Genomic DNA, 12,444 nt, shown 5'->3' with positions numbered 1-12,444 from the left:
GTAGGGCTAGGCGATATATCAATATAGAAGATATATCGGTATAATTTTAAATGTGATATGGAATTAGACCATATATCGATATACAGTCATTGGAAAAGGGATTAGACCACCCTTGTTTTCACCCATATCTTGTTCATTTTAATGCCTGGTACAACTAAAGGTACATTTGTTTGGACAACAAAAATATCTCTCAAGAGTTTAATTTAAGAGCTGATATCTATGTTTTCCTTGTTTATGATTTTGGATACTATCAAGAAAACCATGGAAAATGTCTAGATACCAGCTCTTAAATCAAACTCTCATGAGCTACTTTTGTTGTTATCATTATATTTATCAAAACAAATTAACCTTAGTTGTACCAGGCATGAAATGAACAAGAAATTGTAGAAAACAAGGGTGGTCTAATCATTTTTTTCCATGACTGTAGTTCAAATTTGCACTGTGATTCTTGCTCCAGGCAAGCTGCAGCTTTTATTTAAGATATGTTTTTTATTTTAATGTGCACTTTATGGAGCTTTGATTTAAAAAAAAAAAAAAAAAAAAAAAAGGTACTCCTGTTGTTATACAGTATTTATGTTCACTTAAATAAACGGTTTCAATAAAACTACTTGGACTGAACATTTGCTCTCACTTTGCGATAAAAATATTGAGATTTATATGGTATATTGATATTCAGCCTAAATATATTGAGATATGACTTTTGGTCTATATCGCCCAGCCCTAATTAATAGCCATTTCATTGTGGTGAAAGCATTTATCTTCAAAATCATTTCAGCTGAGTTTAATTCTGCACAATCAGACACCAGTTCAACAGCTCTCTCTTCCTGTGTCTCTGTCTCCTGCACAGATGGGATGAACTGCATGAACAAGGACCACGGCTGTGCCCACATCTGCAGAGAGGCTCCAGGCAAAGGCGGGGTGTCATGCGAGTGCCGTCCTGGCTTTGAGCTGGCCAAAAACCAGAAAGACTGTACATGTACGTATCCCTAACCTCAGTGCTACCCCACACTGACACACGAACACATAGATTCACACCTTGTGTCTATACTTTTAGGTTAAGCCATTTAGGCCTAAAACGACTGGAAAAATGACTGTAAAACCTCTGGGCGATTTTGAAAGAACCCCTTAAAACCTGAAGTTTTTCTGGAAATTCAACAGAAGATTTTTCAGCCTCTGTAGCAGATAAAAATGAAATTCAAAAAGTATTTGAGAGCGTATACCCGTGGCTTTCATGAGAAGTTGAGTTTATTTGTCCAAACCTTCAATAAAGTTTTTTTTTTTTTAAATCAACAAACTCAGCAAATGTTACATTTGACTGAATAAAAATCCTATACATAATACTAATACATGCACATTAGCAAGATGCAAACATGATATGACCATTGGAAGAAATAGACATAGTTGTCATTAGCCTACTGTAATAAAAAAAAATAAAAAATAATAATGAATAATATATTTTATCTACAGTGGCAGTTCTAGACCAGTGTTACTGTAGGGGCCAAGGAGGGGCCAGTGTTTTATCAGAGGGGCACATTAAAAACACGGCAAAGATGATATTTAAGCATTGAAAACCTTTATTTTAGCTTATTTAAAAATTTAATTTAAGTATATTTGCAAGATACAAATACATTGATTGAAACAATGAAATTACCAACAATAACAGTTATTTTTGTACGACAATGACATTTCTCATTTTTGTGCGCAATTACTTTTTATTTTGAAAGTGCAGTACAGTGAGAATGATATTTTTATATAGATAACTCAAGCTTTTATTGCACAATTAAACTATTATACAATGTACACATTCTGGGTTCCTTTTGTGTACAATGAGATATTGTTTGAACAAAAAATAGGTCAGAATTGTTCCGTCATTCATCATTATAAATTGATCTTTTTATTATTAATTTGACACAGGGGCCACAGCAGGGGCCGAGGGCTTCTTCACAGGAGCAGTGGCCCCTGGAGGCCCCTGTGTAGAACCGCCACTGTTTATCTATATTGCACTTTTCAGGGTACTCAACGACGCATAAAGTAATATAAGACATAAGAAGTCATGATTTCTTATATCATCATCACAATCAATTAGTATTATTATTGTTATTATCTCCAGATGGCCACAAATCTGTCTGTTCATCGGTGAAAATATGGCGTCTAAAAACATATTCCTCATCCATAAATCCCAGTCGATTGGTTTCCGAGGGTTCAAAGTCCGGATCAGCAATAAAATTATCGGCTCTGTTTTCATCAAGATAGCTTCCCTCACTTACTTCTGAGCTCCCTCTATAGTCATCTTCCGCCATGATTTCAAAGTTCTGGAAAAGTCCCATGTTGCATTGCGACACTCCCACATGTATTCTGCTTTCCCGGCTTTAATGGTAGAATAACGCAACAGCGCTCCCGGTTTTAATGGTAGAAATGTGGTAATGCTTTCCTGCCTTAAATGGGCTAAGGTAGGTTTTGTTCACATTTGTTCACATTAAATGAGAAACTCACAGATGTTATGTAGTCGAATGCACTTTTTTTGTAAGACGTTCCACCATCTGTTAATCTTTAGTCAATTGACTTGTCACTTTATTTTACAATTCACATAGCAGCAAGGTATTAACACTTTGTTTCATAGCCTCGATTTTATTGAGGTTACGTACTGGTGTGATGAAGGATCTAAACTGTTCCTGTAATAAACATCTGTAATAGCAATGATGGATAAGTTCCAGTCGGCCTTCAGCGGTAAAATATGAGGGTGGACATTTAATACCAAAATCAGTAAAGCGTTTCAAGCCAAGCTGAAGGTGCTGAAGGATTCAGTAGAGAAAATTCATGTCTCTGACTCCCCCCTCGCAGCTTCATCCCTGTTTCTCACTATTCACACCAAATGCCTGCAGCCATGGAATTTAGGGCTGCTGTTTTTTGAGGGGGGAAAAATAAGCTTTTAGTTACACTTTGTTTGGCAACACATCTTGTTCTCCTCTCGGACGGTGAGAGTGTAAAGATTGTGAAAGCCTCTGAAAGGCTCTAATGCGTCTCCCGCTGTGGTAATATTTCATTAGTTGCGAGGGACCCAGTGCTGTGCCGGCCTGTTGAGTATGGCGGCACAGCACGGTAGTAAACAAGTGATGAAAGAAATGCTAGTTATGTCTACATACACACACAGACACATCTTTCCTTTTTTACTTTTCTCCTCTTTCTCCTTTTCTCCTCTTGTTCCACCTCGCTTATCCTCTCCGTCGTTCATTCTCTGCCTCAGAATTTCTCCTCTTTTGATCTCTCTGCAGTAGGGTTGTCACGATACTAAAATTTTCAACTCGATACCGATACTCAGGAAAATATTCGATACTCAATACCATTTTCGATACCACCAGGATAAAAACAAAGAACCTAAATTTAACAGAAATATTTTTATTAACAAGAAAAATGCAACATGTTAAAATTAACAAAACCACAGGTTAAAAATGTATAATAAAAACAAAAAGAGTGCATCTATGATAACAAACTTCAGGTCTGAGGTAGCGCAAAAAATAAATAAATACAATAAACAATAACAATTAGAACAATATTTTGAGGTTGTATGCTGTGCACAACATTAGGAAAGCTTGATAAAAAAGAGGTAGAGTCGGCTGTCTGTGTTGCTGTTTGGTTGCAGGTCGACTTTTCTCTGCTTCATTCTGGGACTTCAAGAGAGAAAATAACACTTTTCAGTCACCAACATTTATGTAAACTTATCAACTCTATGCTTATGTATACTGACACTGTGTCAATTAACGTAATATGGGCTATATACTACGTGCCTGATTTATTTATTTATGTTGTTTATAATCATTAATATGACGTCAGCCTTTTAATTGCTAGCTGCGGCTAATGGCTAATAATGACACGGCCAACATTAATGCGGGCCACCGGCCACAATACCATCAGTAATAGGTCAGTTCGAAACGAAAGACACTAACCTGTCAAATTCACTGTAAAGGCTGTAAAGGGTATCGGTCCTTAAGATGTTTGTAGTATGAAGTATGAAGTACTGCTTGTGCACGTCACAGTGGGCGGGAGGGTATCGATACTTTTGAAAATGAGGATCGTATCCGGATACAACGTTTTTAGTATCGATACTTTTTGGAGTCTCGATACTTTTGACAACCCTACTCTGCATCAGCGATAGCCTTTGTTAGATGCAATTCATTTTGGGGTTGTGCGTATATCCGTATGTCTATCCATCCATCTATCCCATTCTCCTCAATGCCATATCTCAGGAATGCCTTTGGGGAATACAACTACATAGACTCAGGCATTGACTAGTTAGAATTTGGTGGTAAAAAGTCACTGTGACCTCACATCTGTCCCATTCTTGTGAATGTGATATATCAGGAACTCCTGGAGGTAATTTTATTACATCTGGCACAAAAGTCTATTGAACTCAAAAATTAGCTGATTGTATTTTAATGTTTAAAGGTTATTGTGACCCCATGTCCGTCCCATTTTTGTTAATACAATAATGCCCTACAAAGTCTAACTGCAGTAACTATGCATAGTTAACACTTTGGAGTTTGGGGCTATTTTTTTTTTTATTTTTTTTTACTCTTTTTCATTCTGCCTGTATATGCAACTTAAATAATTATCACCATGGCATGCTGGACTCATCTTTTTCAGCACAAAAAATACAAAAAACATGTAAAAAAAAAAAAAAAAACGCACACAAAATTACAAAAAACACAAATAAAAAACATACAAACATTTTTTAAACAAAAGATACACAGAAACAGACAAAAACACATCAAAAAATTACAAAAAAACATACAGAACACACACACAACAGATAAAAACAGATAAAAACACAAAAATATTACAAAAAACACACAAAAAATAGCCCAAAATCACAAAAAAACAGTTAATAAAAAGAAGACTGCATTAAAAATGTTGAAACGCACACTGCAAAATCTGAAAAATCTCTGCAAAAAACGTAATATCATGTTACACTTGGTCGTGGTGATTTTAACCATTGCTGAAAAAGAGTTGACAAAGTTTTAGAGGGGAAGCTGACAGCAGGCTCCATGCTGCTTCGTTTTTACGTCATAGTTTATAGTCAAAGCACATACCATCATGCCCAATTTAGTATATCATGATATTTTTTCAAAATTTTCAATAAATATGGGTTGTTTTCAGTCAGGATGGCGCTTTCATGGACTCCAGAGGGTTAGCTTTTTTTTTTTTTTTACGTTTATTACTGGCCAACCAAATGGGTTATATGTATATAAGTGATATGGCACTTATTTCTACATGTATTGATGATTTCATTTTTATGCTCAAAATTCATAATGATTTATTTGACCTTTGACCCCAAAAATGTAGTTACTGTACTCTGATTTTGCTGTAAAAGGTTCTAATAGTAATGATAAACAGGCATTAAACAGAGTCTTCTTTCAGCTTTTATATTTTGTTTTCAGTGAATAAACATTTTCAAATTGATAATAATATAATTTTATCTCACTTTTTTTTACTTAATCACTATCTAGATAATAATTTCCCAATCAAATAAACGTATAATTTATATTATTCTTGTCTTCACTATTCAACTTAATGAAGAAATACAAGGCTACATCATATCACAGTTAAAGCAGACCGTGGTAAGTGAACGTACTGCGGTCTACTTTGGTTTTGAGTTAGATTCTGAAGTTGGTGCATTTTTTACATCATTATTTCTCTGAAATAAAGCAAAATTGAAATTTTAAACGTTGTCAGACATTCAGTTTCAGAGTTCATTTTTGTTATAACTCAATTTTGACCAAAAATGTAGTTACTGCAGTTAGGCTTTGTAGGACAGTATATCTCAGGAACTGCTGGAAGGAAATTTCACACAAAAATCCACTTGGAGTCAAGGATGAACTGATTAAATTTTGGTGGTCAAAGGTCACTAGAAACTCATGTCCATGCCATTCAAATACAAATCCTTATGTTAAATATGACAAAAGTAATTCATTCATTCACTCATTCCTTAATTATCCTTTGGCACACCCCCTGGTCAGGCTTGCAGATTAATAAAATATGAAAAATGACATTTTATTTCCAGGCCATTATTCCATGCCCAATTCAGGAAGAGAGGATGTTATTATGACCATATTTCATATTCAGTCGGATACCAATTGGTGACAACAATCTTGGTTGCCCACATTTAAACTGTGGTGAAGTTTAAGATGTGTGTGTGAAGCATCCGCATTTTAGAATGTGTCACTCCTTTGCAGAAACATGCATATTTGAGACCTTGTCTATTGTCATGGCTATATTTTAGTGTGGACAGATATGCATGTAAACTGCAAATTTACTAGTAAGATTGGGAATATACAACCATGGAGGTGGTAATAGTAGATTCATCTGTACCATCTGTCCCCTCTTCTCATCTTTTTTCTCCTTAGGATTAAATTTCTTTTAAAAACTCACTTTTATCGATTGACCTTCTCTTAATTTCCATTTATTATTGTTGTATGATTACCTTGTTGTGATTGGTGATTTAAAATTTTACATTTTTAAGTCCAATGTAATTTCTTCTTGTTTTATTTTGTTGTTGTCGTCAGTAAATTGTATTTGATGTTTTATTTTTCTTGTACAGCACCTTGTAACTTGTTTTTGAAAGGTGCTATATAAATAAAGTTATATTATTATAGAATTAACAATAGATCCAAAAGTTTAGTAAAAGCTTCTGAAAAAGTATATTTGCACTTGCCTTCCCTTTTCCCCTCAAGACCTGTCAAGATTATGCAAAAGAGGAGGTGAATTGTTGGGCCAAACACAAACATCCCAATAGTTAGTATTTGACGAATCATTTCTGTTTATCATGGCAAACTCTGTCTCAAGAGTTTGTGGCCCGTTAAAAAGTACAACTCAGCTGACTGTTCTAGGGCCCAGTTGAATTCTGGCGTCTCTAAGGTTTGTGGGTTCTCAAAAACTCTTAACTCTTTCTACCGTTTCCCATCTCCCACCCTGTCTTTATCTCTCTTCCACCACTGCATTCGCTTTCTCAATCCTCCACATAATTTTTCCTCCTTTTGTGTTCACATTCTTTCAAAATGTTTTTCTTCCTCAAAAAAACATTTTTTGTGAGGCCCCCCTTGACCTTAAATTTTCCGTGAAGTCAGGAATATTTTTTAAGAACCGATTTTCTAACTCAGGAACCGAGTCAGAGTTTGCGGAGGATTACAGTCACCCAACCTGATCAAAGTTATAATTTCAATCCAAACCATGATCTTTTCCTAACCCTAACCCAGTTGGTTCGGTGCCTAAACCTCACCCCCCATTTCCAGTGGACAGGAGCGCTTAGATTCATCACTGTCACCCTTTCTCTCTGTCTTTCTTTCTATAAATCCTTCATACACTCCTCCCTCTCTCGTGTCTCTGTTGTGGCCTACTCCTACACTGTAAAAAATGTCTGTAGATTTTACGGTGAAAAACTGCTAAACCATGACAGTAAAAGGCCGTAAAATAATAAATGGGTTAATTCAGTTTCAGTAACAATGAAACACTGTAAATGTATATGTCAGCCAAAACAGTATTTTTTACAATTTAAAAAAATAAAAATAAAAAAAAAATACATAACTCCACTGTAAAATACTCTGGTACCGTGTTTGTAACAAAAATATACTGTAATATATATCAATGTAATTTTGCATCTATTTTTTGGAAAAATGATTAACATTTAACAGTGCTAATATTATAAAACATATATAAACAATATAAAACACTTATTTCTTACAGTGTACCTGTCAACTGAAACTATATATGTATACTGTATAACATCCCTCTGGGTCTTCCCATATTGCTATTGTAGCTAAATAAAGAATTAGTGGCCATTCAAAATGTCGTTATCCTTGTGTTACACATAATATGCAAGCCAATGTTAAGACTCAAATCTGTGTGTGTTGTCTTCAGTGACGTGTAACTATGGAAATGGAGGGTGCCAGCACACATGTGATGACACAGACAATGGGCCGGTGTGTGGCTGCCACCAGAAGTACGCCCTACACTCAGACAGCAAGACCTGCATCGGTGAGTAAAAACCAAAATGGCTTCCTGTTTTACATACACCCTAAAGCCCTCACTCCTGTTTTACTGTAACATCTGTAGGACAGAAGGACCTGAACTGTGTCTGGTAGCACAGCTGATGGAAGGAACAGAATGAGGAATTATTCTGTGGGGTTTGGGGACATTTCTTCTGAACACAGAAGAGATAGAAACAGCTCTTTAGCACATTTATCTGCCCTGATTTCTAAATTAACCAACCCACACTTTCGATAATGAAAGGAATAAGCAGAGGTTTCAGCTTGGAGAAGATGAAAGAATGGAACATTATTCAATCAGTACCTTATTAACGAAAGCTTTATCCTGCATTTAATCTGCACTAGTGGTATAAAGAATACTCAGCAGAACCACTACTACAGGGTTGTATGTAAACAAAACAAAACATATGATTTTATGGACTTAATAATCATCAATTTCTATGTTGTTCAAGCTGAAATCAAACCACAACTAATCTGAGCATGAGTGGATGGTACTATGTGGTAGTGAGTGACTGTAGCATCCAGCGTGCCATCAGAGAGGACAGAGAAGTAGACACAGCTACTCTGTTAGCTGTAAAGCACTTGGCAGGTTTAGCTTACAACTAAAAGTTAAGACCAAACGTTACACAACAACTTGAAGCTCTGCGTTTAAGAGACTCTTGTAATAGAGACTGAGCACAATGTGTCACGCTCTGAGATCCATGACCACTGAGGGGAAATCAATCAGCACCACAATATGCAACTATGGGCTAAAACATTAACTAAATGCCTGTAGCTAGCTAAAGACATTGTATTTAAGCATAACACAGGATTAGTTTTGCACCCTGTGACTTCAAAAGAGGACAAGTGTGCTGGGGGTCAACCCTATAGGAACTTTTTTCAGAAAAAGGGTCCTATGTCCCCCGCAATCTATCGATCTTTACGGTAGACTCTCAGCATGGCCAGCAGGCCTACCGTCACATGGCCCACCTTAGCTCAAGCAGCCCAAAACTTACTGTATTTCCTCAATTTAAAGCCGGGCCCTATTAATGACCGGCCTCATTTAGGAACCGGGTGTAAAAACAATTTTTAGTAAATAAAAGCCAGCCTCTTTTATAAGCTGGTGTCTTACCGGTGTTATGTCAAAGCCTGTTCCCCCGTCGATATGTGTCCCCCTTACCTTAACCTGCACCAACCTGACCCCTGACCCCAACCAGTCGTCCTTAAGTTGTTAACATGAGCCCAAGTTTACCTTATCCCCAAACAGTTATCTCTACAAGGCCTAACCTTAAACTTAAATCCTAACTCCAACCGCGGAGGTGATGCTACGGAGAACACCATTCAGGAAACATCATTTGACGGGGTAACAGATTTCCACACAACACCTGTATTTTGAAGTTTGGCCACACGAGTTAGTACTGTAGGAAAATATGGTTGTTTCTCCAGCTGTCCTAGTCATTCTCTGTAAAGTCGAGCCGTTTACGCACGTTCTTCTGGGCTTTTTAGTAATTTAGACATTTTAAATACATTGAATGTTGAATATAATGAACATTCAGCGTGCTGTTCATTGTTTGTATACATCCGAGTACTTCCAATATGGCTGACATCCGGGTAACTGGCTACAATGCGCTGTGTAAAACAGTCTAAAAAGTGCCGGTCAGAGCTGCTCTGATTTTCTTTTCAAATCCTTCAAATAATAGCCTGCCCCTATTATTAGCCGGGTCCCAAACTGATTTTTTATTAATAGAAGCCCCGGCTACTATTTGAGGAAATACGGTACATTTGCACAGCAGCTACTTTCTGGTTACTTTGCGGTTCATTTTTTGTTTTTTTAAATAGGGTTAGGGTTAGGGTTAGGCATATTTAATGGTGGACATTTACAACTATTAACAAAGTAACAGACTGAGGAACATAGGACCCTTTTTGGGAAAAGTGGGGAAAAGGGGTCCTGTGTTGCCCAGTCTCATACAAAGAGGGGAACATAGGACCCAGGGAACATAGGACCCATGGATAATACACACACTCCCGCTAAAGACATTATATTTAAGCATAACACAGGATTAGTTTTGCGCCCCGTGTCTTCAAAAGAGGACAAGTTGGCTGTTAGCTTTCTAACACATAACTGACATTAGCTTACTAACACACTTGCTAACATAACACTGCATAGGTTTCTCAATCATACACATTTACTAAAAGTTTAATTTAAAGAAATATATTTAACCTCAAACACAGTGGCGGTTCTACACAGGGTCCTACAGGAGCCACAGCCCCTGTGAAGAAGCCCTTGGCGCCTGCTGTGGCCCCTGTGTAAAATTAATAATAAAATGATCAATTTATAACGATGAACAACGGAACAATTATTTACCTATTTTCTGTTCAAACAATATCTCATTACACACAAAAGGAACCCAGAAAGTGTACAATGTATAATAGTTTAATTGTGCAATAAAAGTTTGTGTGTGTGTATATATATATATATTTTTTTTTTTCATTTCACATTTCTCATTTTTGTGCACGATTACTTTTTTAAAATTGCAGTCCAAAAAAGTAATTGTGCACAAAAATGAGAAATGTCATTGTCATACAAAAATAATTGTCTCATTGTTTCTCATTGTATTTGTATCTTCCAAATAAATTTAAATTCGGTTTTTAAATAAGCTAAAATAAAGATTTTCAATGCTTAAATATCATCTTTGCCATTTTTTAAATGTGCCCCTCTGATTAAACACTGGCCCCTCCTTGGCCCCCACAGTAAAATTGGTCTAGAACCGCCACTGCTCAAACAACATTTGAATATTTAACTTGGTGACAAAATGCTTTGCTACACATGTAGCATTACCATACTGAGTGTCAGGAACCCCCAGTTTTCCAGTTCTAAATACTTTTTGGTTCGTTAGCTTATAAGAACTTTTTTCTGTTGTTTGCTAGCAGATGGAATTGACAGGAAGGCCCCTTCATGCAGTATGAAGTCTTTTGAGAGCGATTAATTGTTTTCTCCTGCAGTGGGGGTGTGCTTTAAATGTGCTCTGTCTCTATGGTGGTTAAGTCACCAGTGCTAAGCTTCGGGCTAGGCTTAGAGCAGCCCAGCATTAACTTGCTGTACAGCCTCTTTCCTGCCAACACCCACTCTCTCTTCAACAAGCTGGATGACACGAGACTGTGGATGGAGTGAGTTATCTCTGTGCCCTATGAGCTGGGCTCTCCTGGGACCAATCCGTTGCAACACTCTTAAACGCAGAATATCAGTTCGGGTCACCTTGCATAGTGTTTCTGTGGTAAATATTTTGAATGGAATGAAAAAGAGACATTTTACTGTTGACAGCATGAGGAATAAAAAAAATCCTGTGTTTCTCCCAACCAATGAGCCCACCAGAGCATTCCTTTTAATTTCCAGTGGCTAAGATAGAGATAATCTTACACTCTGAAAAACACATTCATAACATCAAAACTCAGTTGACTGAGTGATCCTAGCCAGCAATCAGCAGGCAGCTCTTTCTGCCCAAACATCTCATTTGTAGATGTGACCTTCAACAGAAGCATGCCTCCACATCCTGGATCTCACATAAAGGATATTCATTTCCATTTTGCTATTTTTCCTCTATCATTAGAGGATGAATAAGGAGTCCCAGGTAAGTGGTGTTCAGTTTGTAGAGCCAGAAAGCTATTTTCATCAGCACTTCTTTGCTTTTTTGGCCAGTCTACTGCTGTTCCAGTCTCAATGGTTATATTTTGAGTATTTTGGCCTTAAGGGCTTGTAATCTGTGGAGCCCGAGCAGGTATTAAAGGAATGGTTTTGACTTTTTGATGTACGATCTTATGAGGTACTAATCCATAGTCAGTGTATCCTAGATGGGGGTCAGAATGCCTCCGGTTTGGAGAAGCAGGAAGGAGAACTGACACAGAAGCTAAACATGGACTATTAGTCTAACATATATTAGCCTTATGATAGGATTGGCTGGTCTAGCTGCTGCATTGCTTAGCTTCTGTGTCAGGACTCCTTCTTGCATCTCCAAACTGGGGACTTGCTGACCAGCATCTACTGTAAGTAATACACTGACTATAGATAAGTACCTCATATGATCAAACTTCAGAAAAATCCATATTATTCCTTTATGGCATGGATAATCTGACTGCAGAGCGCACAAATTTGCAATTTGTACCCTCAAATTAATCATTACTGTTCAGAAATTATTGATTTGATCACTCAGACAAACTCAGTTTACTTCTTTGGAGTGAATCAAAGGGTGATGAGACCTCTCATAACTTAATTTGACCCCTCTGATTAATAGGATAAAGCGGTCATGTCTGTTTTCATTTGTCCTCTCTCCTGGACACTTCTCACACATTTTTTATGTGATATATTGTTTCAGAACTTTTGTTTTCTTTTTCTGGCTTTGACTGATTGCTGCACAAATGTTCCTGTGTA

General features: G+C 36.9%; 1 protein-coding gene across 2 annotated transcripts in view; it reads left to right on the top strand.

Moving 5' to 3' along the window:
- Positions 1–12,444, top strand: part of scube1 (signal peptide, CUB domain, EGF-like 1) — a 226,835-nt gene that overhangs the window by 118,415 nt on the left and 95,976 nt on the right. For both annotated transcript variants that reach the window (XM_059325535.1, XM_059325534.1), the window contains exons 5-6: positions 848–976; positions 7,912–8,028. In XM_059325535.1, the coding sequence (XP_059181518.1) occupies positions 848–976; positions 7,912–8,028 (246 nt within the window). The remainder of the gene's footprint in view (positions 1–847; positions 977–7,911; positions 8,029–12,444) is intronic.

Source organism: Centropristis striata, chromosome 22, assembly GCF_030273125.1.
Source record: "Centropristis striata isolate RG_2023a ecotype Rhode Island chromosome 22, C.striata_1.0, whole genome shotgun sequence".
NCBI lineage: Eukaryota > Metazoa > Chordata > Actinopteri > Perciformes > Serranidae > Centropristis > Centropristis striata.
The sequence above is the reverse complement of the archived record's forward strand: the minus strand, read 5'-3'. Positions and strand labels throughout refer to the sequence as shown.